At 38.1% G+C, this 25650-nt stretch overlaps 1 protein-coding gene across 3 annotated transcripts in view; it reads right to left on the reverse strand.

Annotated features, from left to right (window-relative positions):
- Positions 1-25650, reverse strand: part of KCTD1 (potassium channel tetramerization domain containing 1) — a 123325-nt gene that overhangs the window by 43347 nt on the left and 54328 nt on the right. For all 3 annotated transcript variants that reach the window (XM_036741394.1, XM_036741392.1, XM_036741393.1), the window contains exon 2: positions 13447-13625. In XM_036741394.1, the coding sequence (XP_036597289.1) occupies positions 13447-13610 (164 nt within the window). In that variant the 5' untranslated portion in view covers positions 13611-13625. The remainder of the gene's footprint in view (positions 1-13446; positions 13626-25650) is intronic.

Below are 25650 nucleotides of genomic sequence, written 5' to 3' on the forward strand. Positions count from 1 at the left end.
TAAAAATGACTGAAGACCTCAAAGAGGTTGATTTTTTTGTTGATATGAAATATCTTTTGACATTTATGATACTGGAAATTAAAATGGAAAAATTTTAAATATTTATTTTAAAATAACAATAAGGCAATCACATCAAATAACATTTTTATGAAAAGTAACTATATTTTTTAAAACAAAAATTTAGTAAGGAGAGTGGCATTGTTTTACACATTTTTGCAGATTTCGTTAATGTTTAGCTAAATAGAAGACAGCTGGATTCTTGTATCTGCTTCTGCACTCAATCTGTTGCAGTATGTTATTTTGGTTAATGTATAGGAAGAAAATCTGGTCTCATACAGGTATGGAATTGGAAAAGAGTATTTTAATAGGCAAATAATGTCTTATCATTATGAAAACAGTTTTGACATTGTAGAGTGCCTTAAATGGTCTCAGGGACCACTGAGGCTTCCTTGAACTGCATCTTAAGAACCTCTGGTTTAGAAAATTTACTGAATAGAATTGTGAGAGGAGCCTTCAGTACTAAAATGAATACTTTCCAATGTACAGATATGGTGCTATATAATAGGCCAAGGTTTACTGTTGTGCTTGATAATTAAATATTTCATATCTAGACAAAAATTTTTTTTCTTGCTAGTGTATTTGCCCTGGAATGGTTAGAAGAATATACAATTTGTCCTATGGGCACAAAAATAATTGTAAAGAAATAATATTTTTTGTTATGTAAAGAGATGAATATTTGCCTTTTTTTCAAGATAAATGAGTATTCACTAAAACACTCATCTACATGCTCACAGCACCATGATGCTGGAGCATGTCTGTCCTTATTAACCAAATGGGCAACATAACCAAATACAGGGGTCAGTTTTTAATTTATCTTTGTTCACCTTGGACTGCACAGAGTAGGTATTCAGTATATGTTTGTTGTTTCAAATTAGTCAACTTTCCTCTTACTATACTACAGAAATAGCAAAATGTATATATAATCTAACTATGAAAATGGGACGTCTTAAAAGACCATGGGATGCTCCTAAAAGAGCTATGTTGCTACGGATTATTATTACTGTTGTTGCTATTAAAGATCACAGAACTGTTTTCAAATACATTGTTCAATAGAAGATATTTTACATTACTTATCCTTGTTATAGAGATAGAATTTTACTCATATTTATTGTAACATAACTAGAAACCATTTAAGAAAGTAATCAACAGACTATGAAATATAAAAAAAATGTATAGAGTAAAAAGAGAAAACACTAAACATTTCCACTAAGCCATGGGGTAGAAGGGGTCCTAATGATCATTTGGTCCAGTTTTGTCAGGTTGAGAGAAGTGAAAAGATTTGCCTAAAGTCATGCAGAGGCAGAATTTGAAACTATATCCAAAGCCAGCACTTGTTTTACTTTTGCACCACAAATTAGAAAAGATTTCAAAATGGCACTCCCCAAATTACCTTTGCAATGCATGATGGCTAGCGTTCCGACTGACTGGTCCCTTGTAAATATGGTTTGAACCAAACGTGCTGTAAGTAAGAATTAATAACCCAAAGCCTCACTTGGGCCCATAAAAGATTCTAAGCTCTCTGACTATAGGGGTGAGCTCTTGTCTCTGTTTACCCTGCAATGCACTGCACATAGCAGGTGCTCAGCAAATGTTTATTGATCTGAGTCAACGTCTGTCACATAATAGTGCAGAAATAGAAATATGGAACAATTTAAATTTCATCTCTTCACCTCTTTGTACTCACATATTCTAATGGAGGTGCCAGGGAACAGTAAAACATTCAGAAGGAAATCTTTCACTTAGTTGGTGGCTGGGTCTGTTCCTAGGGTGGGATTAGCTAAGTTTACTCTACTTTTACAATGTTCCCTTTGGTGTAATCAAGCTGAAAGATCCTTTCCTGGCTCTGGATTTGAAGTAGGAGGTACAGATCCACATGACTTGGTGGCCAATGGGGCTCAGAATCTTTGACCTTCAAGATGCTACAGTCTCTGAGTGACTAGAACAAGTTGCTTAAGGCTTCAGGACTATAGCAGGATTCTTATCTTTCTTATCATTGGAGAGTACTTAATATTGGAGTTACTTATAGGGAGTTGCCATTTAGAAAGTGTTGCAGCAAATTTAATTGATTTGTAGAAGCATCTATTACCATACAAATTATTTTTATTGATAAGGGCCTGGGTTCCCTGGGGCCCTCTGTTGTCCTTGGGAACTCTGTAGAACAAAGATCCACACAGGGCCCTAGCAGGTAGAGGAGAAGCAGTAGCTTCATGGCAGCAGCAGGAACAGCAATAGCAGCGGCTAAACCACACATCGGATAATCAGCCTCTGAATAACTAAGTGTTGGACGGGATTTGCTCCCCTCAGTTCCTCACCAGAGCCACCGTGTTTTAAAGTGAAACAGGACCAAGACCTGGTGAATATTTTCCTGTACATCATACTCTTCACCGACCCCCTTCACCTCTACAATAAGCAGCTCCCCATGAGGTGGTAACAGTGCCCACGAATGACTCTTGAAGACACCCTCTAGGTAAACATGGGCCTACAATGCTGCAGATGATTTTCCTCTTTCTTGACTAGTTCTTCCCTTTTGACTAAAGACTAACTCTGTCCTCTACGTCCCAAAGTGTGGGGAAGCTTTTAATCTGTGACGGACACAGCTATGGGACTGAGGAAGAGATGTGATGGTCACGTCTTTCCTTTCTTAGTGTGTGCTGAGTAGCTTTACTCTGACCACTTCCAAGGGTTCTTCCAAAGATTCTACTTCTGAACCTTGTACTTTTTAATCTTTATCCAGATACGAATTTGGCAATAGGTCCACAAAGGCCATATCTTTAAAATTAAGCCATAAAATAAATAAATAAAATCCATGCCTTTAAAATTAAGCCCAGATTACTGAAAATTATTAACAATTGGAATACAACACATAACATGGCAACTGTTTTCTCAGGATATATGTACTCACTGATATTGGTAGTATATTTCATTCATTCAATTGAATGAATTCATTCAAATGATACGACCAACGTCAGCATTTATTAAATGCCTATTACGTCAATGTGTACTGACTCAAGTGGTGAAAATATTTTCAGACAGATTTTTCAGGTAGACTGAAGTCTTTCTGCAAGGATGCCTTAGCCTTTTCCTATCTCATGCAGCACTTCTGCTAAATAAAGTTTTTTCTTTTAGATATCTATGGAGCTGGGAGTAGTATAAGCTCTCTTCTCACATTTATTTCAATACTCTTTTATCTCTCCCATTCAACTCTATCTTAGTTAATCCCAAACATCTATATTAACCAAAGGCAAAAATAAAAGTTTTAACAGTAATGTTGCTAGGCTTAATTTATAGGTTATATATTAAGTTATGTAAATAGTGGGGATGAAGTATAAACATATGTATTTACCACATGCTGGAGAACAGGAAAGAAAACTAACAGAACTCTAAATAGATAATTGGTAAAATAGTTCAGGTATTATTTTGAGTCACTCAAGCAAACCAACCTAACTGCAAAGCTCAAAATAAAGAAATGGGCATTTATGGACATAGATTAGTTACAAAATGAACTGAAAATACTCTCTTAAAAAAGTACCTCCTCCTTAATGTAACCCTCAAGGGGGAGAAGTAGAAGGCAAGCTCATAGGGTATCCAAAATGGTATTTGGTTCCCATGTGAGATCTCTGCGGTAGCAAGGAAAGGGGCAGGTGCCATATGGATCTATATCCTCCAAATTATGCTCAAGGGCAAGACTTTACAAGCTAGATTACTTAGAATAGAGCGTGAAGAACACATTTTGTTTGTCTGATTTTGTTTCCTAATGGCAAAAGAACCTTGCTGAGTCAGGTAGTATAATGCAAGTTACTGAAGGGCTTGCCTTTCAGGACTAAACAAGAAAAGTGTCTTTCATCATAAAAGGTCTTTCAAAACCAATTTCATGTACTTTTGGCCTGTGACAAGTGCTTTTGAAAAAAATGGTATAGCAAAACTGTAAGATGAAAATGAGAGAGGGGAAAAATGTCCCCTCATAACCTAACTTGGAGAATATTTCAATTTTTTATTTGATGAGTACATTTTTCCTCCTTTAAATCTCCCTGAAACTGACTTGCCTTTAGTAAATCTAGTGACCATCGCTTCTGACCACTGCCATTCTTATGACTATAAGCTCCTTGGGGCCAGGGCTTTGTTTTCTGTTTTCTTCCTTGCTAGGAATTTCTGCCAACTTGAAACAGTAACAAAAAAAATGAGCCTGTCAATCTTTACTTCGATAGAAACAATACTTTATTAGAAAAAGAAGAGAGTTAGGGAATGAAGAGCAGACCAAGAGAAATTTATCCTATCCAGTTCAGTGTGAAGAAGAAAGAAAGGTGGGAGAGGAACAGTGCTTGGATGATGCTGAGATCATTTGGGTCTATGGCCTTCTGTTACCCAGTTTTTATCAAGATCCTGAAAAAATGTCAGTTTTAGAGCTCTATAGGGTGCAACTTTTTTGTAGCTTTTGCATTAAGCTTAAGTAATAAAATCATAACAAAGTAAAAGACAGTGTAGTATGGTAGATTAGAAGGCCAGCTTCAAAGATGGATAAGAGCTGGGTTTAAGACCCACCTCTCATACATACTTGTGCGACCTGGGGCAAATTCTATAATCTCACAATGTTCTAGGCAGTTCTCTTTAAGATGCAGAGAGAGGGTGCCCACCTGCATTGGCAGAGGGACTTTCTTCCCCTGGGAGTTCCTTGTACTAATGAAATGCAAGATCTAGTCTCTATCCCTAAAAAAGTCAAAGTATAGAATCACTGAGCCCAACACAAGATTAAGGAAAATTCTCCAATCTGGCACAAAATAGCCACAAAGAATCCAAACGTTAAAAATTTAATCATCCTCAGACTACATATAGTAAGAGCCTTTAATCACATTCATTTTACTTTCCTTTAAATACAATTTCTCATACACACACACACACACACACACACACACACACACAAATCCTACAATGGCCAACACATCCGGCTGTAAGCTAGCCAGAAAGCAGTTGGTTTCTGGCAAAAGCATCTATTCCATGTCTTGGCATCTGTATCCGAAAGCTCCAAGCACACCCCATGGGTGGCCATGGGTGTTGACTTCAATGCTGGAAGCTGAGTCAATTTAGTTTTGCAATTACACACATATGCCAGTATGCTTAGTAACTGCACTGCTATTTAGAAGAGCCCCATTTAGCATAATCCACTTATGTGGGAGTTTACCCATGTCCTAGGTTTAAAATATACAAAAGTTTTGTCAAGCAGTGAGGTTGGATGGCTCAAGGGATTCGTAACCTGAGATCCAGTCTTTCACTTCTAGGTCACTGGTTCATATTCAGCCCTGATTGTTAATAACTGAACAGTTACCACCTGACAGTTTTAGGTAATTAGCAGTATTAGTCCATTTCCTGGTTTTTTTTTAAGAGTACTAAGAGTACAGCATAGAAACCATAAACAAAACTGGAATTAACATTGCTCTTACTGGAAATGGGAGGAAAGGTCAGACAGGAGAGAGTCTAAGTTTGAAGGCAAATTGAAAGTCTCCATCTTCTTTGAAAAGAGAAATTATCTTCCTCATGGTCATATAATGCATTGCCAAGGATGTATTGTAGAGTTAACAGTGCAAAGTGCTGAAGAGTCAAGATGTTAACAATAGAGAGACCAGATTACACATTATCATTAAATAATAAAAATAGTAATTATTAAAGGAGGTCTTATAATCTTTAGATTTGTATATATCCTGTGTCACATTTATGTATGTACATGTATTTCTTTAATATTTTTTCCATATGGGGTGATTTTCCCCTATTTATTTAGTATATTTTGCCACAGACCATCAAATCAGTTATACTGCAATTTTGTGCTTTAAAAAATTTATAAGTAAATAAAAACCTGAGACTTTTTGACTCCTCCAGTAAGATCAATTCTTAATACTAGAAAAAAAAATTAGGGATCAATATACCTCTATGAAACAGCAAGAATAATTGTTTCACCTTCTAATACTAAAAAAAGTTCAAGAAAGATGATTACATAACTATTTATTTTTTCTTCAGCTCATATGTATACTTTAGTTTCTTTTTTTTATATTTAGTTTCATTAGTTATATCCACTGAGACTGGAGGTGATATCACTTGATATCAACTTGAGATATTAGGCCAGGATTCCATATAAAAGACAAAACTCAGCTAGTTTTTTTTTTTAGCATCACTACTAAGTTAGTTATTAGTCAAGAAGGGGGGAAAACCCCACAAACCTAGCAACGCGAGAACTACTGCTGATCCTGCTTAGCTTTAAAAATGGATATTTTCTTTTGGTGAAATGACCATGAAGTCAGAGCTTGCAGTAATGACTAAAAAAAGGCCAAGACCTATATTTATCTGGTGAAACATTTTGTCTAGTCTGAAGCCAGTATGCAAAAACCCACACACATCAAAATATGTATGAGAGGCAGCAGAGTACAGGAAGGAACTAGATAGAGAGCTGGCCTTGGCACAGAGAAGACAGGAGTAAAAGCCCCACCTCTGCCCAGTACCCTATGCAACCATCAGAGACAAGTGGAAGAAGAGGTGCTGATCTGAATTGGAAGAGGGAGGTTCTTTTCCTCATTGTGAAGTTCCTACATCAATGAAATTAATGGTTTGGACAAAAAAATAATTTTTTTCCAAACAATTCAGTTCTACAAATATTTATCAAGAATCTGCCATGTGCAAAACACAGGGAAGATAAACACAAAAGTTTCTTCCCTTGGGAAACTGGGAGTCTCTGTTAAGGAAACATTGAATGAACTGAAGGTAAATGTCAGCAGGAGAACACACAACCCTGAGGGGCTTCATGTGGAAGGGGCCACCTGATCTGAGCATGAGAGAAGCTGGGGAGGTGGACAAGGTGGAAGTGAGGAGGACATTCCAAGGGCAAAGGCTCAGGGATGTGAGACTGACAGCTGAGTTTGGAGAGAGCTGGTAGCTGAATTGGGCTAGCAAGTAGAGTGTGTGAAGAGGAGTGATATGTAATGAGTCTGGAAAGGGAGGTGGCAGCCAGATTCTGAAGGGCTATGATGGCCCAGGGGCTCATATTTTATCCTAGAGACAAGAGGGAGACACTGAAGTTTTTTGAGCAGGAGAATGGCACAGTTAGGTGCATGATGTCTCAGAAATTTAGGAGTACACAAGACAGTACCAGTTCTTTGAAGAATTTTTTTTGTATTTGCAGAAAGAGCCAGATTTTTTTTTTTTAATTTGCAGGGACATTTTATTCCTCTGGGATATTTTGTTTGCTAAATGATCATAACCTTCTAACCACATCAAGCCCACTTTCCTTTGTACTCAGAGGACAAAAACAAGAAAAAGCCCCTTCTGCTACAGCTCCAAAATGAGGGTAAGGCAGATGATGTTTGGAGGATGAACACAGAAAAAGACCCACGGGCCACGGAAGATGTTCTGAGCCTGATGCTCAGACACCTGAATTGGACCTATCTGCAATCCATTTCCATACTTAAAGACGGTGCCTAGTATAATGAAACGAACATTGGATTTGGGAAACCTGAGTTCATAGGATCATAGATTTAGAGCTAGAAGAGATCTCAGAGGCCACCTAGTCCTCATTTTACAGATGTGGAAACCAAAACTAAGAAAAGTGAAGTGACTCGCTTGAGGTCAAGGGGAGTGAGAGGCGGAGCTGGAATTTGAATATAAGTCCTCTGACATCTAGAACACTTCTGCTCCTGGAACTGTCATTGTCCAGCTGTGTGGACTTGGGCAAATCACTTATCTGAGCTTCAGTTTCATCATCTATAAAATGAAGAAGTGGGTTTGAACTACCTCATCATAATAGAAAACACCATCAAGTAACTGTTGTATTTTCTAATAAAATGGTTAGGAAGGACAGTCATATTTGGAGTTTATAGCTATCCCTATTTTTGCTTCAGCTCATTTTAATCAGCACCTATTATTTGCTGGGTACTAGACTAGGCACTGGAGATCCAAAGACAAAGAAACGGGCCCTGACCTCAAGAAGTTTACAATCTATCAGAGAAACAACAAACAAAATATACACAAGGGTTTTTGTTTTGGGTTTTTTTTTTGGACAGGTAAGCAGGGAGCGCTTCAGAAGTTGGGAGAATCAACAAAGATTTCATGTAGCCACTTGAACAGAGTTTAAAAGGAAAGGAATTGAAGACATGGAGGTGAGGTAGGAGTGTATTCTAGGCATTGTGGCCAGTCAGCACAAAGGCCCAGGGAGGGAGGGATGATGGAGGATTGTGTGTGAGGAATGGCAAGAGGGAGGCTAGTAGAGTATTGGAAGGAGAATAATTAATCTATAATGTTGGAATGGTAGGTTGGGTCGAGGATGTGAAGGGCTTTTAAAAGCTAAAGGGTACAAAGGACACTTGATCCAGAGGTACTCTAGATTCAGTCATTCAGCTGTGAAATTCTGTAATCCTATGAAAAGCTGTTTTTTTGAGAGGGGATGACTCCTATACTCATAAAGGTCATGCCTTTGTATGTTCATGCTAACCTATTCATCTTCTCTTAAGTAGAGAGAGGGGAGATCCAGAGCAGAGAGTTAACTGCAGCATGCAGGATCTTTTATTTTCTAAAACTTTATGTACAAGTTCAATAATTTTTTTCCAAGGAACATTCAAATCTTTTAAAAAATCTAAAGTAAGCAATTCAACACTCACTTGTTTATAGGAACTTTAGGGATGTGTACCTGCTTTGGCTCAAAAGCTGCAGATCATTTTGTAAAGAACTGAAGATAGCACTACATGCATGCTTTAAAATGCTTTTTTATGGTGGTATTGATCTTAAAACTCAGCAACCCTACATGCTGCATCTGAGGGGAGAGGCTAGAACTGTTAATCATTTATGAAAACAATTAGAATAGAGCAGAATGATGAGTAGAAAGGATAACTGTGTCAATTGCAGTAAAAACCAAACATGTAATCTTCGATCTAGTGACACTGGCCTCCTGGCTATTTCACAAACAAGACGCTTGATCTCTCAACTCTGGGCATTTTCTCTGGCTGCTCCCCACCCCCCCCCCCCACCCGCTGGCCCATTCTCCTCCAATCTGCCTCCTGACTTCCCTGGCTTTCTTTAAGTTCTAACTTAAATCCTACATTCTACAGGAAGCCTTTCCCAACTCCTCTTAATTGCAGGGCCTTCCCTCTGCTAATTATTTCCTCTTTATCCTGTATAGAGCTTGCTTTGTATATATTTGTCTACACGTTTTCTCCCTCATTAGATTGTAAACTCCTAGAGGGCAGGGAACATCTTTTGACTCTTTTTGTATCCCCAGTACTTACTACTATGTGCCCGGATACGTAGTAGGTGCTTAGTAAATATTTACTGACTGATGGATAGAAGTAGAGATATTGGAAACAGAGAGTATAGTAAGATAGCACAGGCAAGACAACACATCTTGCCTAGAGTAAGGCTATTGCTGTAGGAATAAAGAAAAAAGGGGAGCCTAATCTACAGTGGATACATGGTTAACCAATATGAAGAGACAATGTTATTTTCTTTTTTATAAATTTTTTTTCTTATTTTCATTGATACTTCTGTTTTGATATCACATTCATTTCCAGGTATGCTTTTCCCCACTCCTTTAACCAGAAAGCCATCCCTTTTTATAAAAGAAGCGAAAGAATTAAGGTAAAAAAGCAGACAAAGTTAGCCGACATATCTACCATGTCTGACAGTATATGCAATATTCTTTATCTGTAGACCTCCACTTTTGCAACAATTAGAAATTGCATTTACACATCTTATTCAGAGTTTTTGTTGTGTGACTGTTCTTTCTGTTTACATTGTCATAGTCATTGTATATAGTTTTTTCCTGAATCTACTCACTTTACTCCTTCTAGGTTCGTATAAATCTTCCAGTGATTCTTTGAATTTTCCACATTCATTTCTTACAAAGCAGTAAAATTCAACTATGTTTATATACTATAGTCTGTTTAGCTATTCTCCAATCAGTGCTTATCTACTATGTTTCCTACTTTTCTGCTACTGCAAAAAGTGCTATAAATGTTTTGGTGTGTATTGGACCTTTCCTTCTGTCTTTTATCTCCCTGAGATATATTCCTAGCACTAGGATCTCTATGTCAAAAGGATGGGCATTTTCAGCCACTTTCTTAGGACAATTCCAAATTATTTTTTAGAATGACTGGACCAGTTCACAGCTCCACCACTAGTGTCATGTGCCTATTTTCCCACAGCTCCTCCAACATCTTTTGTACTCTGATAATTTGTGGGGTGTGAAGTGAAACTTCAGAATTGTTTTGTTTGCATTTTCTTACTAGCAGTGATTTGGAGCAATCTTTCATATGGTTCTTAATAGTTTAAAATTCTTTTTAGAACTGTTTGTTTATATCCTTTGACCATTTATTCATTGAGAAATGGCTTCTTATAGATTTGTGTTCATTCCCTATGTATCTTAGATATCAGAGACATTTCATGCAAAGATTTTTTCCTCTAGTCTGTGGTTTCCTTTCTTAGTTTCATTGATTTTTGTTTGTGCAAAAAGCTTTTCAATGTCATGCAACTAAAATTATCTGTTTTGTAATCTCTATTTTATCTGATTAAGAATCCTGCCATTTGCCATCATTAAAAGTAACTGATTTTGTCCTCTTTTAATTTTTTTATGGTTCTATCTTTAATATTCAAGTCATCCATTTTGAGCTTATTGCACATGGCATAAGATGCTACTTAGTCTGAACCTCATTTTTGCAAACTGCTTTCTAGTTTTCTCAGAAGTTCTTGGACATTTCAAAAGTGGAAACACCAGTTGTTAACAATCACTTGAAAAAAATGTATAGCTTCATTAATAATGAAAGATATAAACTAACAAGTTTGAGGTACCACCTTACCTACCAAATTGACAAAAATCATTAAGAACATCAAAACTGTTGGTTGTGCTATTATAGAGAAAAAAGTTATGCATCACTGGAAGAACTGTAAACTTGTAGAAGCTTTTTTTGGGAACATTTTGGCAATATGCAGGAAAAAAGTTACAAAAATAATTATATTCTTTGACCCAAATAACTCCATGGTTGGGAATATGCCCTGTGCTGTTAAGTTTAAAGGAGTGATTTCTTCAAAGATGTTTATAACAGCGTTACTTACAATGTAAAAAAACAAACAAACCAAGAAGCAACCTAAATGCACAATACAGGGGGAATGATTAAACAAAATTGTGGTACATCAATGCCAAAGTTAAGATGGAAAAGTATGAGGAATATAAGGATATGTGTAAAGGTCTTTGTGAAATGATACAAAAGAAAAAATCAGAGTAGAGCACACACTGACTGTGAGCATCTATGAGGAAAAATGAATAGGAATGAATGCTTGAAGAATGCTGATGAAGACATGGAGGGAGTGAAAGATAAGTTAGGACAATGACAATTTATGGGATGAATTTCATCCATTTAAATGCATTAGTTGTAATGGAAGCTTGGTTGACTGTATTGATGTTCATTATTGCTAATAATTATTATCTAATTTTTTTTTAAAAAAGGAGAAAGATAAGGGACCTATTTGGCACTTAGCAGACAGCCTGAAAGAAAAAAAAATAGAAGGACTTAGCAACGAACTAGATGGCAAGGCAATGGGGGAATGAAAGAAGGATAACTCAGAGGTTGATGTGGTAGGACCTACTGTGACAAGGAAGATAAATACTGGAGAAAGATTGTGAAAAGAAGATGTATAGCTCTGCTTCTTTCCAACCAAATAGGTGAAGCTGTTTAGCAGGTCACGATGTCTTTGAGGCACAGTGGCCACTCTGGATCAAGTGTGTCCCCTTGATGTGGATGGTAGTTAAACCTGTCAGAGCAGCTGCCATTGCTCAGGATTTTGAGTAAGGGATTAAGAACTCTTGAGACCATCCATAAGCCAGTGAGTGGGTTGGTGAGGAAACAGATCTTCAGGGAAGGCACTGTAGGAATAACAATGCTATCTGATAATATCTAATAATTCCGGAATAATTAAAGTGGCAAAAAAAACCCCAGCAATAAATTCTCCAATTTTTCATTAGTGCCAAAGAAAACTAAGTGATAGGAGTGATCTTCTCAAAGAGCAAATTAGCTGACGGAAGGTTACTCAACTGGAAGAATTATAACCAATTTAAAAACAATAAGGATCAGAAGAAGGCTGTTTCTTGTTGTATATAAACGTGTGATCATAAGGTAACATATATCAAGAGTTTAAAAAACAAACCCAAGGAAAGAGACTATGCCAGCTCATCTTGCTGGAGCTTCAAAATGTATGGTTTTTTTTTTTGACACATATAATATGGGGTCTTTTCTTCTCTCCCTGGTATTCAGCAAAAGAAGCACTGATCTTTTCATTTTCAGCTGGAGCATGTAATAAAAAAAGTTTTCTTTCCTAGACACAAGTATTTACATGTGCAAAAATGTAATCATGACTACGGCAACAGACCGCAGCATATAGTTCAGTGCTCCAGGGAAAAGTACTCAGTCAATAATGGTGTTAAGTGACTGATACGGGAATTGCACATTTATAAACATACATACCAAAGAATACGTCAGGGAGTTAGACAAGTGTCTGTGGTGGCTTTTTTAAAAAAAAAAAGAAGAAGAATCATTCCCCTCCTGTCTTAAGAAACCAGACAACATCTTGTAGGAACAGAAATAGGAAGTGTGTAGCCCCATGTCAGCTCATTCCTACTCATCAACTGACAGGACTAGCAAAGAGCTGTTGTTCTGAAGAAGCAGAGCAGAGAGCCAGAGTGGTCAGCAAGACCATGAGTGGATGTCCCAGAGCAAAAGTGAATCCCTTCTTTGTGATTCCATTAGAATCGAGGGGAAAAAAATCCCACAAGCATTTATAGTGCCAGATTTAACACAACCTTCCCCCTGCAAATACTTCTTTTGCTTGAGCTGTTCAGAGTCTGTGACCATTTTTGCAAGATTGCCTTGTGTTCCAAGACTTCTGCATGGTGTCCTGAAAAATCCTCCCTCACTGGAAAAATACTGTATCTCCCTTTTCCACTTTGCAATCTGGTTACCTACTGTATTCATGAACCAGCTACCTGGATCTGGAAGTACAGGGATTTTATAAGGAACTGTGTCATAGAGAGGACAGAAGGAAGGAAAATAAGAGAAATAACACTTCCTTTGAAAATGCGTTAAGAAATATGAAGTTCTTTATAAAAGCTAAATACAGTAGAACTCCATCATAATGTAGTTCATCATAATATGGATTTGGATGTACTATGGGTCAATTCATGGCCCTTGGAACAAAACTGGATTCAGTAAAAATCTGTTATTACACAGAGAGTCTATATGGAAGTCGTTAATCCTCTTCCCCAATACCAGTGTTATGAAGGAGTTCCACTGTGTCTGGCCATGAGAAAAACAGTTAGATTACCAAATGCATATACTTTGTCAACTGACTTTCCAGTTTTCAAATTACCTTGATTCAGGGTATTTGGTGAGTGTGGCCAAGCTGCTGGTATACATGTGACCACCCACATCAATGTGGACGGGTGCATTGGATTTTGTGAGCTGTGCTGGAGTAGGAATGCCTTGATTGTTCAATGGAGATGCAGGGGATCTAGTGATCAGAGGTCTTGACATATTGGGCCGACTGTCCTACGGAGAGACAAGCAAGTTTAGACATTTTTCTTTTTTCTTTCTTTTTTTAAATGGCAAAAAGAAAATATACATAACATAGTGAACAAGTTAATGATTAAAGCTGACATTCTTTATGTTAAAATCTGAAAGCTAGTAAGCCTTTAAAATTTTACCAGTTCTCATTTGTACTATAATGAGTGACAGAAAAATAAATGCTTTAACTGAGAAAAGAAAGGAAGCTTTTACATGTTCAATAATAAAGATTTGTTCTTAAGTAATATTTATTTCAAATAATTTTGTGAAATAGGAGGGCCCATTATACTAATGAACTCAGCTTACATTTAACAATGGTTAACTGCACATGAAAAATCATTAATCACTTTAAACTAGAGGATAATCAAAGCCTAAAACAATAAGCATTTAAATAAAAATGTCCATGATTTCTCTTTGATATACAGTTAGACTAGATGCATACAAACCTTTAGCCCTTATGTTCTACAGACTCTTTTTTGGAATTTCTTTTTGTCAAATCAGGAGTCAAATGAACTAGTTAAGCTGTTTGAGTACTTAAAGTAACCCTGAAAATAAAGCCAACCGACTGTGTTTTTAACCAACCACTTAGGAAGTGCAAAATTACTAAAATGTACATCACATTTTTTTTTTTTACTATTTACCCAATCTTACTCTTTGTGTCTTTTATAGTCAATATATTGGCTTGTGACATGATGAAAAAAAAACGTTTTCCATGAAAAAAAAAACCAAACTACACCCCAAATGATAAATGTATCCTTATGGGGCACATGTGAGAGACTAGCCACTAGGGTAAGTATGTAACTTCTTAAGGAAGTCATGTTTCTAAAGAAGAACAGAAGTAAACGCTGATGTATCAAAGGTTTAGTCACATGGGAATAGGTGTAATGTCATAAAGGCCAACATGTTTAATTTCTATAAGACAGGACCCAGGGCCATTTATCTTGGTAGCCAGAACATTTCTGGGTTGCTAGGATTAAGAAAAAGTATTGCTGAGACCATGAAATGTTGCTTTTTTCCCCAAGTGTATGATACAAATATTTCAAACGCCACTTGAACATTTTTTATTGCTTTTAAATTAAAGCACAAGTTACAAAGAAAGCTAAAGTCAGGGATCTGGCACATTGTTATTCATTGAAGGGACCTAGGACTTAAGGTCTTCATCCCAGTAATAAATTTAGAGTATTTAATGCATGGTCTCTTTAAGATGAAAGTTACAAATACAGTCACAGACTTATAACAGAGACAGAGACTGCTCTTTGGAATAGGCAGACAATGTGGGTCAAGTACAGTAATAAGGCTAAGAAATGCTTTTGATAGGGATCATAAGGGGGAAAGTCATCTAGCTTTTGTCCATAAAATGCTGTGTGATAAAATATAAATTTGCAAAACATCATCCGTTTTATGATCTGGAACTGCTTTAGGAGCTACCTGGGGCACAACTGCTGGAATATTTAGCATTAACCACATGTCCAGGCATGATGCAGAATACACATGCTTCTTAGAAGTCTCAGCCACTCCCATGAATGGAGCAGTGATTGGGCTTTTGTACACACGGTTTACCATCTGTGTTCTATATGCTGCATTGAAGAGGGCCAACAAATAGTAAAAGAAGAGGAATTAAAGAGGTGGTGGGTAAGAGGAAATATGAAACAAAGACACAAAATTGGTAGAGAATGTAAAAATAAACAGCTAAAGAAAAGAAACACAAAGAGAAAAGTAACATTTGGAAAATGTTTTAAAATTTTTCTTCTTAAAATGGAAACATAAAACATATGCTACCTTACTTCCTTTTAGAGAATGATTTTGTGGCTAACTCTCTCTCTCTCTCTCTCTCTCTCTCTCTCTCTCTCTCTCACTGTTCCAACTGAACACATCACAGCACCATGGAGTCTGTAATAGTTTTTCAATTGGACACATTCTATATCCTGCCTGAGGGTGCTCAGGAGAAAATGAACAGATTTGCAGGGTTAATATTGTAGTTAGACTGTGACCTCATTCAGTGGAGCTATAACACTGCAAGGACTGTATAGGAGACGAATTTAAAGCATAGCAGATCACCTAAAGGGTTCCAGACTTCTTGGGGTATATGCCGTTTAGGCTGTAAATCATAAATATACAGAAGCTCCAAAGGCTAAAATTAGACCAGTGCTTCTCAAAGAAGGGGTTATGAATCCCTAAGGTTAACGAGAAAGTTCCACAATGGTTACAGGCCCCAACGGGGCAAAACCGGTACTCTCCCATGTCCCTATGTTCCCATCCCTCCCTCTTGTCCCTTCCTCCTATTCCCTCCAAGGCTAAGCTGATAAGCCCTGAAGGGGCACAAAGTTTTACTCCTCTAAGAGGTACTTATATTTTGCTAATGGACTCTCCAATGGTCACATTTCAGACAGGGTGGGAGATGGGATCATTTGTGGGTACTGAGGTAATCATTAGAGTACACGGCTGCCTGCCCTTAAGGCCAACCTTGGCAGTGGACACCCATGAAGCCCAGAACAGCTGTTTGGCAGTGGCAATCACAGATTTAGTTGGTCCAACATTTTTTCTTATTACTTTGTCTAGTCTTCTCCTTACCACTTACCCCCAACACCATCTCATGCTGCATAAGCCTGATCATTTTAAACAGGAAAGCTATTCAAAGATATAGACTGTGCTGGCCAGTAAGACTGTGGATCCATCAACACTAGTGGAAAAACAACTCAAAGCACACATTTTCCTGATTGGTAGTGGGTCAGAACATCTCTTTCCCACTCCTTGGGAAAAGACATCACTATCCTGGCATCACAGAAATTTGACTGCTTTTCTTTCCTCTGGGGATGATGCAGGAAGAGAAGGCTGATAGTAATAACACTACCTCCCAGGGTGGTTGTGAGGATAGAAATTGATAATATTTGTAAAGGGTTTTACAAACCTTAAAGCACTATATAAATGCTAGCAATCACCATTGTCATGATTCTGAAGTACTTTGAAAATCCCTGGGTTAGGTGAACAATGATTTATGTTAAAAAAAATTCTAACGTTTGGGGAAAAAGACATTCAATAGTCTTCTTTCCACACTTTGCCTGAATTACTCATTCCCCAATATTCAGATGAAGCTACTTGGGACAACTTTTGAAAGAACTGAGTCAAATATACAAGAATTAAGATCTAATAAATGGTATTTATGTAGCACTATATCGTTTACAGAATAGTTTCCTCATCTGTGAGGTAGATAATGCAAATGTGAATCCTTATTTTATAAAGACAAGGAAATGGAGGCTCAGATGCTGTAACTGCTGACAGTCACAATCTAGTAAAAGCTGAAGGTAGGATTCAAACCTAGGTCTCTTCCCTTAACCCCAAACCTTTAAAAACATTAAAAAGAAAAAAAAAACCTTTACATGGACCCTGACACCTATTCAAGCTATCTGAATTCTCTTTGCTTTTTCACAGCCAAATTATTAGAAAAAAATTGTCTACTCATCTCTACTTCCTCATTTCTCATTAACTTTTCTATCCCTTGTAATTTGGCTTCATACCTCGCCACTCAATTGAAATTGTTTTCTCCAAGGTTACCAATAATCTTTTTTTCAAGCACCCATCTTGGCTCCACACCCCCCCAACAATCTTTTTTTTTTTAATTCTCTTTTATTTTATATTCACGAAGATCCGCATTCTCTTCCTTCCATTTCCCGCTCCACCCTCATCCTGCAGAAAAAGCAAAAAAAAAAAAATCCAAAACAAAAAACTTCTGTTACAAACATGTAACGTCGAGCCAAACAATGTCTTGCACTGGCCATGTCCCCCCCAAAAAGTATGGGTCAGTCTACACACTGAGTCCTTCACCTCTCTATCAAGAGGCAGGCAGCATGTTCATCGTGAGTCCTCTGGAACTGTGGTTGATCACTGTGACCAGCAATCTCTTAATTGCTAAATGTGATGGCCTTTTATGAGCCTTCAATCCTCTGGACACTTTTGTTTTCTAGGACATTCTTTTCTTCTTTGGCTTTGAAAACACTGCTGTCTCCTGGTTCTGCTCCTGTTTGATCATTCCTCCCTGGCCGCCTTTATTTCTCACCCCAGGGTCTATCCCACATTTTTTCTCTGTCTGTCTCTCCCCACCTCCCTCTCTCTAGTCTTTATTGGTTACTTCATCAGTACTTATTAGGTTCATTTATGTCTATGAAGATAACCCCCAAATCTGTATCTCTTGCCCTAATTTTTTTCCTGAGCTCCCGAATCAACTTCCTGCTAAACATCTCTTTATCTGAATATTCTATTTATTGTTGCTGTTGAGTCTTTTTCTGACTCCTTGTGACCCTATTTGGGGAAGAAACTAAAGTGGTTTGCCATTTCCTTTTCTAGCTCATTTAACAGATGAGGAAACTGAGGCAAACAGGGTTTAGTGACTTGCCCGGGGTCACACTGCTAGTAAGTATCTGAGACTGGATTTGAACTCAGGATTTAGAAATATGTTCCATAGGCATCTCAAATTCAACGTGTCTGAAATAGAACTAATCTTACTATCTAAACAGGGGTTCTTAACCTCTTTCTATGTCAGGGACCCCTTTGGCAGTCTGATGAAGCTACAGATCCCTTTCTCAGAATGTTTTTAAATTAATAAAACAAGAATTTTAAGGAAATCAGTTATATCGAAATACAGTTATCAAAGTATTTTTTTTAAAAAACAAGTTTATAGACCACCACCTCCCTCCCTCAGGCTAAGAATCCCTGCCTTAAACCCATTTCTTCTTAAAGTTTCCCCTTCTTTACATTGAGGCCAGCACCCTCCAGGCCACGTTCCCTCCAGGACTGTCCGGCCACTGGACCCAGATGGCTCTGGAGGAGAATGTGAAGCTGGTGACCTTGCACAGCCCTCCCTCACTCAAATCAAAATCAACTGCAAGTCATGTCATCATTTCCCTGATGCCATGGTCCTCTTTGAAAACGAAGGACAAACACAATCACCCTCCAACCAGCCACGCAGGTTCAGGTCCCTGGACGCATTGTTGACTCTTCACAATTCCTCAGCCTTAATGTAAGGAAAAACTTTAAGACCCAAATGTTAGGATAAACTTTCTGACATGTAAAGGTTTCCAAAAGCATAATGGGCTGCCTTGGGAGGCAGTGAGTCTCTCTTCTTGGAGAGGTCTTCAAGCGAGGGCTTTTGTAGTGGATGGTTTCTCAGGTATAAGGTAGGCCAGATGACTACTGAGCTCTCTTTCGACTCTGAAAATCTATGATACTGGATTAAATCAGTTGCCACGTCATGTTGATTAACTTCCCATCATCCCCTTCTCTTCACTTTCATAGCAACTACTCCAGTTTTAGGCCCTCATCACCTCTTGCTTGGACTACTGCATTCCCCTATTTGGTCTTCCTGCATCCAGTCTCTCCCCACTCCAGTCCCTCCTCCATGCAGCTGCCAAGACAGTCTTAGTAAGGCATATATCAGCCTACAACTCACCTGGCCAAGAGTCTTTGGTGGTTTCTGTACCAACAATGCTACTAGTAGCTACTGTGGAGGTGTAAGACCAACAAAACCAACACACAGGAGGGCTGCTAGCACAGATTCTTTGACTGCTTTTCTAAGGAAAGCAACTTTAAGGGGTTTATAGTCTCACTTTAATTAAACATACATATATCATTCACTTAGTTCAGGGGGAAAAGTCAGCATCCTGAACTTCAGAGAAAACACAAACAGAAATAACAAGCAGAAATTATATAAACAGAGCAAATAACACAAATCAGCAGACAGGGCTTCTGTCTGTCCATAGCAATACATACATAGTTACTAAAGAGAGAGAGAGAGAGAGAGAGAGAGAGAGAGAGAGAGAGAGAGAGAGAGAGAAGCACCAAAAATCTCAGTTTTCAAGCCCAGGGGGCTCCTTACCAGCTACCCAGAGTCTCCTCTGGCAAAATCACCGGAACACTCTTCCAATGAGTGAGCCCCCAAGCAAAATGCTAACCTCAGAGGACATATACACTTCTTCAAGGTCAGAGGGCATCACAACCATGTGACTCAAACTCGTGTCTTAGGCTTTCTTGTGACTTAAGCAGGTCATCAAAGACTCTTGATTCAAACAAAGGCAAGACTCAATCAAAGGCACCTGATTGCCTTAGTGATGAGAAACACTAGAACTCCAACAGAAAAAAAGAGCAAAACAAAAAGTCCCACTTTACTTGTCATTACAATTTCCTATTGCCACTAGGATAAAATACACTCCTCATTTTAAAAAGCTTTCACCCATCTGGCACCAATCCACCTTCCTAGATTAATTTCATATTATTCCCCTTCACATACTCTACATTTTCTCAAAGTTGTTATTCCATCTCTTGGACTCCTGCTTTTGTGCAGGTTACCCCTTATGCCTGGAATGCATTCCCTCCTTTCCTCCACCTTTTAGAATCCTTAGTGTCTTTCAAGTTTCGACTCAAGTGTTCCCTTTTTCCAGAAATCTTTCCTGGGCTCCCTCCCTATCAGTGTTCCCTCTCTCTTTAGATGAACTTGCGTCTACTTAGCCCTGAAAATGCTATATTCTCCCAGTAGAAGGTAAGCCTCAGCTGCTTTTCATTTTACTTTTGTATTCTTGTGGACTAGCACTTGGAATTAGTTATAGGTGCTTACTAAAAGCTAGGTTTTGATTTGCTCCTTAAATGCCATTACTCTGCTGCTTAGGCATGCAACTCATTTATGTGTGACCATTACAAAATCCTCTGTACATCTTTACTGAGATTATGGATTGAGACGAAAACAGAAACGAACTCAAATCATAAAATGGCTCTTACAAAAGCAATAGTATTTGGTTTTAAAAAAATTATCATGTGTTTTTCTTTGCGGTATCACATTTTGTAAAGAAAAAAAGGGGGGGAGGTAGGAGGAAGAGAAGGACTCAATTTTGACCACCTTTTCCTGGACACTCTAAGAAACCTAGTTCAAACCAAAACACCACTACCACCACCACCACCAACAACAAAAAGCCATACACAAAACCAAAAAACTCCGAAGGGAATGGCTTCCTTGATATTTTCATTTCTGATTGCTCTTTTGTTCATAGATTGTCAGGCTGATCAATTCATGTTTTTAAAACTTCCATATATCAGACAGTGTCTGAAAATTTTTTTTTTAGTTTTGTACATCCATCTCAACTGCCCAATATCAATGATTTTCTGGAAGATACTTGGCTTTAGCCACCTTTCAAATGAATCTGATGAAAACCCCAGATCCTAAGTCTAACCTTGCTGTACGCTATGCAAATGGGAGCCTGGGGAGCACTACCTTGGACTAAATGAGATGAAGTTTCAGCTGAAAGTGGTAATGACTTTATTTGCTGGGGATATACCCCATGTCAAGTTTCACTATGATGGTGGGCTACTAACTATTTCACTGTGGAAATAAGCTGACTCTTTAGCTGTCCTGAGACTTGCATTTCAACAGGGTAATTTTATTAGTGTATTGAAACAGTTTTCATTTTCCATATTAAGTGACAGTCAGGAAAGGACTTTGAGCAAGATTACAAAGTTTGCACAAAATTTAGCTAGGGTAGGCATCCATAAAGATATACTGTGGGAGCAGATCATCAATACCTCAGTAATCTGGAATGATTAAGAACAGGGCTCTTTTGGTGAACTGTGTTTCCTGGTTAACTGATGGTCAAACCCACATATGCAAGTTCTTGTCTGAGGCCAGGATGTTCATCCAAGGAGGTTGGAAATGTATTATTTCCCTTGGGAATGTTCTGTCCATGGGGCAGTAAAAGTGTCTTGGCTGACCTCTCACATATGCATTCTTAGAAATACAGCACTTTCTTTACCTACCACAAATCTTTAGTCTGGTAACAAGACAACTAACTGCAATGTCAACAAATTTTAAAAGAGGTCTCATAAAAGTACAAAGTAAAAGTGTTCTCTGATGACTTTGGCTAAGCAGAATATGCCTAGGGGAAAAAATAAAATCATTCCCCAAAATTTCACACAAGGAAAGCAACAAAAAGTTTCCCAAGTCCCTTTAGTTTAAGTATGGTAACCCAGCACTTATCTGGAGGTAAGTTAAGCAGCAACATCACTCATTTGAACACAGAAAAGAACCAGAAAGAAGCAAGCAAGAAAGACTTCAGAGCAGCCAAAGCAAATTTCAGATGCCCATGAACCTCATTTTTAGGAGTTCTCATTTAAAAGTCCACCCAGTCACTGAGAAATATATGTGTTGGGCTTGTAGCTAGGAAAATCTGAGTTTGAATTCCATCTGATACTTATCCGCTGTGTGACCATGGTCAAATCACTTAACTTGTCTGAACCTTGAGTTCAGGTATAATTTATCACTAAGTTATTTTGATCCTGATGAGTTGGCTAAAGGCAATTTCTATACCAAGGAAGTCACTGATACCTCAGCATATCAGAAACAATTAAGTAGAAGGGGAAAAGGCCCATTGGGCACACTTCCCATAAAATGTAGTAAGATGTAACTTCTAGATTCACAGAATCTTAACAATCAAAAGGTAGTGCAGAAGTCACCAAATTATGAAAATAGCCCTACTAAGTGGTCCTCCAACTGCCACTTGAAGACTTTCTGTGACAGGAAACTCCTTTTCTTCCCTAGGTCTGAGGCTAATTCCATTTTTGGACAGTTCTAAGTATCAGAAAAATTTCCTTAGGATGAATTGAAATATTCATACCATTCATACCATACTCCCATTGGCCTGAGTTTTGCCTCCTAGGACCAAGTACATCAAGTCCACTTGTTCTAAAAAAAAAAAGTCTACTTGTTCTATTACTCCATATGCCCATAGGTCAGATACAAAGATGTCTGCCTGTGCAATGCTATGACAACAAGGGAAGAGGCAAACTAAAAAAGATAAAAATGGCTTAGAAACCATAGCAGTCTTTGAGCCATTTACTGCAGAGGCAGGGCCCCACACATCTCAGTGGAGATTAGAGCACTGGGATATTACAGCCTATTAGCTAATATTTATAATAACCTTTATAGAAATAGCACTTTAAAGACTTACCAACCACTTACAAACCTCACAACCACTCTGTGTTAGCAGAACCAATAGAACATTGTATACAGTAACAGCAACATTGTTCAAAGAACAACTGTGGACGACAAAGTTATTCTGAGTATTATAGATACTCCAATCAACTACAAAGTACCTGTGAAGGAAGATGCTATACACCTCCAGAGAAAGAACTGATAAACATTAGTATGCATAGTATGGTTATACATCTACATACATATATATGTATGTGTATAAGTCAAAGGATGGCCTTCTCTAGGGCGGAGTGGGGAGGGAGGAAGGAAGAAAGATTGGAACTTAAAATGTAACCAAAAAAAATTAAATTGTTTTAAAAAGAGAGAGAAAAAAACCCCACCATTCTGTGTGGATAGGTAGCAGAAGTATTTTTATCTACATTTTACAGAAGTAAACAGGTTCAGAAAGATTAAATGAATTCTCTACACAAACAGAAAATGCTAGTCCTAAGATTTGAACCTAGGTTTTCCGATTCTAGCATTCCATACATTATGTCTCAATTATAAGTTACATCAAGAAAATGTCAAATTATATTCAGTTTGTTGTTCATTCATTTCAGTCATGTCTGACTCTTCATGACCCCATTTGGGGTTTTCTTGGCAAAAATACTGGAGTGGTTTGCCATTACCTTCTCCAGCTCATTTTACAGATGAGGAAATGGAGGCAAACAGGGTTAAGTGACGTGCTCAGGGTCACACAGCTCTTAAGTGTCTGAGGCTGGATTTGAAATCAAGGTATCCTGACTCCAGGCCTGGTACTCTATCTACTAAACCACCTAGCTGCCCATATTCAATTATAAATATTAAATTATACTGAATTATATTCAAATATCAAATTATAGTTTTCCTCTCCTAGGAAGATAGAATTTGCCTTACTAAAATGTCATCCATATAAGATCTGAGCATCGTTATCTCAGTTCCCATCTCCACTGAGAGTGAGACCCAGACTGTAGCTAGCTATGTCTTTCCCTGAGGGTTCTTGGGAATACCTTACCAGCCAGGACAAAGTAGATTTTAGAAAAGGGGTATTCTCTAAAGTTGTGAAATAAGAAAAGTTGATACAAAACATGCCCACAAAGGACAGTGACACATTCTTGCATACATCCAGACTCCACAGAAAGTGGGCTGGAGCTTAGGGAGCACATATGGCAGAGGGGTAACTCACAGTTCTCGGCAGCTAGAAGTCCTTTTCTCCCATCTGTGGGGTGTGCAGGAATTTCCCTGTAAGCATCCATCTATCCTGGGCTCCTGACGCAGACACTGCTGCCAGCTGATATGCGGATACCAACAGAACACTGATGGGAAGACGAGAATTGCCAATCTGGGGGCATGAGATTGTGTAGTTTCTTTGCTAGTACCCTTGGAGTTCTCGGGGTCCACTCTGCCCTTGGCTGCTGTTGCTGCAGACACCGCATCTATAAGGTCTAAGTTTAAATCACGCCTCAGACACTGACCAGCTGTGTAACTCTGGGCAAGTCACTTGACCTCTGTTTGCCTCTTTTTCCTCATCTGTTAAATGGAAATAAAAATAGCACCTATGTCCCAGGGAGGTTGTGAGGATCAAATGAAATAATCTTTGTCAAGCCCTTTGCAAACGTTAAGCACTATATGAATGCTAGCTATTACTATTATCATAGAATCATTGTTACTATTATTACTGTTACCAGCTGATCAGGGATGCTATTTAGGATGCCAATAGGAAAATGGGAAATCCAATATCCTCTGGACCTTTAGAAGTGAGAAAGGTAATCAAAGGGTGGTAGGCCCTTTGAGGAGCTGGGGAGCAAGGCTGACTAAGCCAAGGTCTCTCCTTTCCCCAGCCCCTCAATCCAGGTGGTTACTTCTCAGGAATGTGCTACTAAAGCAAAGTTCTCCAATTTCTAGAAAAGCCTTTTATTTATCAGCTCATTTGATAATTTATAGATAGATCTTGGGGGTCTGACCTAGTTTCACAGGCTATTGGAACAGACTTCTTGTTGGGTGTCAGTTTATCCTTGACATGCTAAAGTTCGGAGTTCTTATTAACCTTTTCTGTACCCATGAACCCTGTTAGCAGTTTGATGAAACCTAAGGATCACTTCTCACAATCATGTTTTTAAATGAAAAAAATATATAGAATTACAATGGAAACCAACTATACTGAAATACAGTTATCAAACCAGATATATAAAAACGAGTTAGTGGACCCCAAGTTAAGAACCCCTGGCCTAAGATCTTTTGACTGACTGAGACATAGCCTTACCTGGTTAAAGCATCACAGCTAAAATGGGATAGGGTGGTTTTAATCCCATCTTTACAACAATATGTATTTGATATCTACTTAAAGTGGCTAATATTAAATAGAGATTTGGTACTTAGAGAGGTACGCTTCAGTTATCAGGCCACTTACATGTAATAATTTATTATTTAATATTAGAGTAATATGATCTCATATTTGAAAAACCAAGTTTAATCAATGAATGAGTTAATAATACTATATCATATGCCCAACAAGGTAAGTACCTCTAAGAGTGTGTTCAACCACATGGCCTCCAATGTCTCCTCCAGCTTTAAAGGTTTGATCCTTTAATACTACAGAGGGGCTCCATTCCAATGAATGAAGTGACCTCTGGAACAAGAGAGCATTTATGCTGGCACTGCGAGCAATAACTCTTGCCACAAAACAATTAGAGAACAGGGCAACATATAACAAGATGCTAATGGTGTAGTACTGTCAACAAACAGGAAAAAAAGTTAAAGAAGAGGGCGATCCAGATGAGTTTTATTCAGAAAATAGAACTTGAGCTGAGCCTCTAAGAATGGGTGGGATAGGGACGACCCAAAAAGAAAGGGCTGGGCTAAGGGAAGAAAGGAATGCTTAGAAGTGTGGGAAACCAGAAATGGTTGGCAAAAAAAGAGGAAAAAAGGCAATTAGAAAGTAATTATTATTATTGTTATAATTATTATTAATTAGAGAGTAAAGAGTAACCAGGTTTGGAAAGGCAGGCATAAACATATAAATCT

The sequence above is a fragment of the Trichosurus vulpecula genome, chromosome 1 (assembly GCF_011100635.1).
Source record: "Trichosurus vulpecula isolate mTriVul1 chromosome 1, mTriVul1.pri, whole genome shotgun sequence".
Taxonomy (NCBI): Eukaryota; Metazoa; Chordata; class Mammalia; order Diprotodontia; family Phalangeridae; genus Trichosurus; species Trichosurus vulpecula.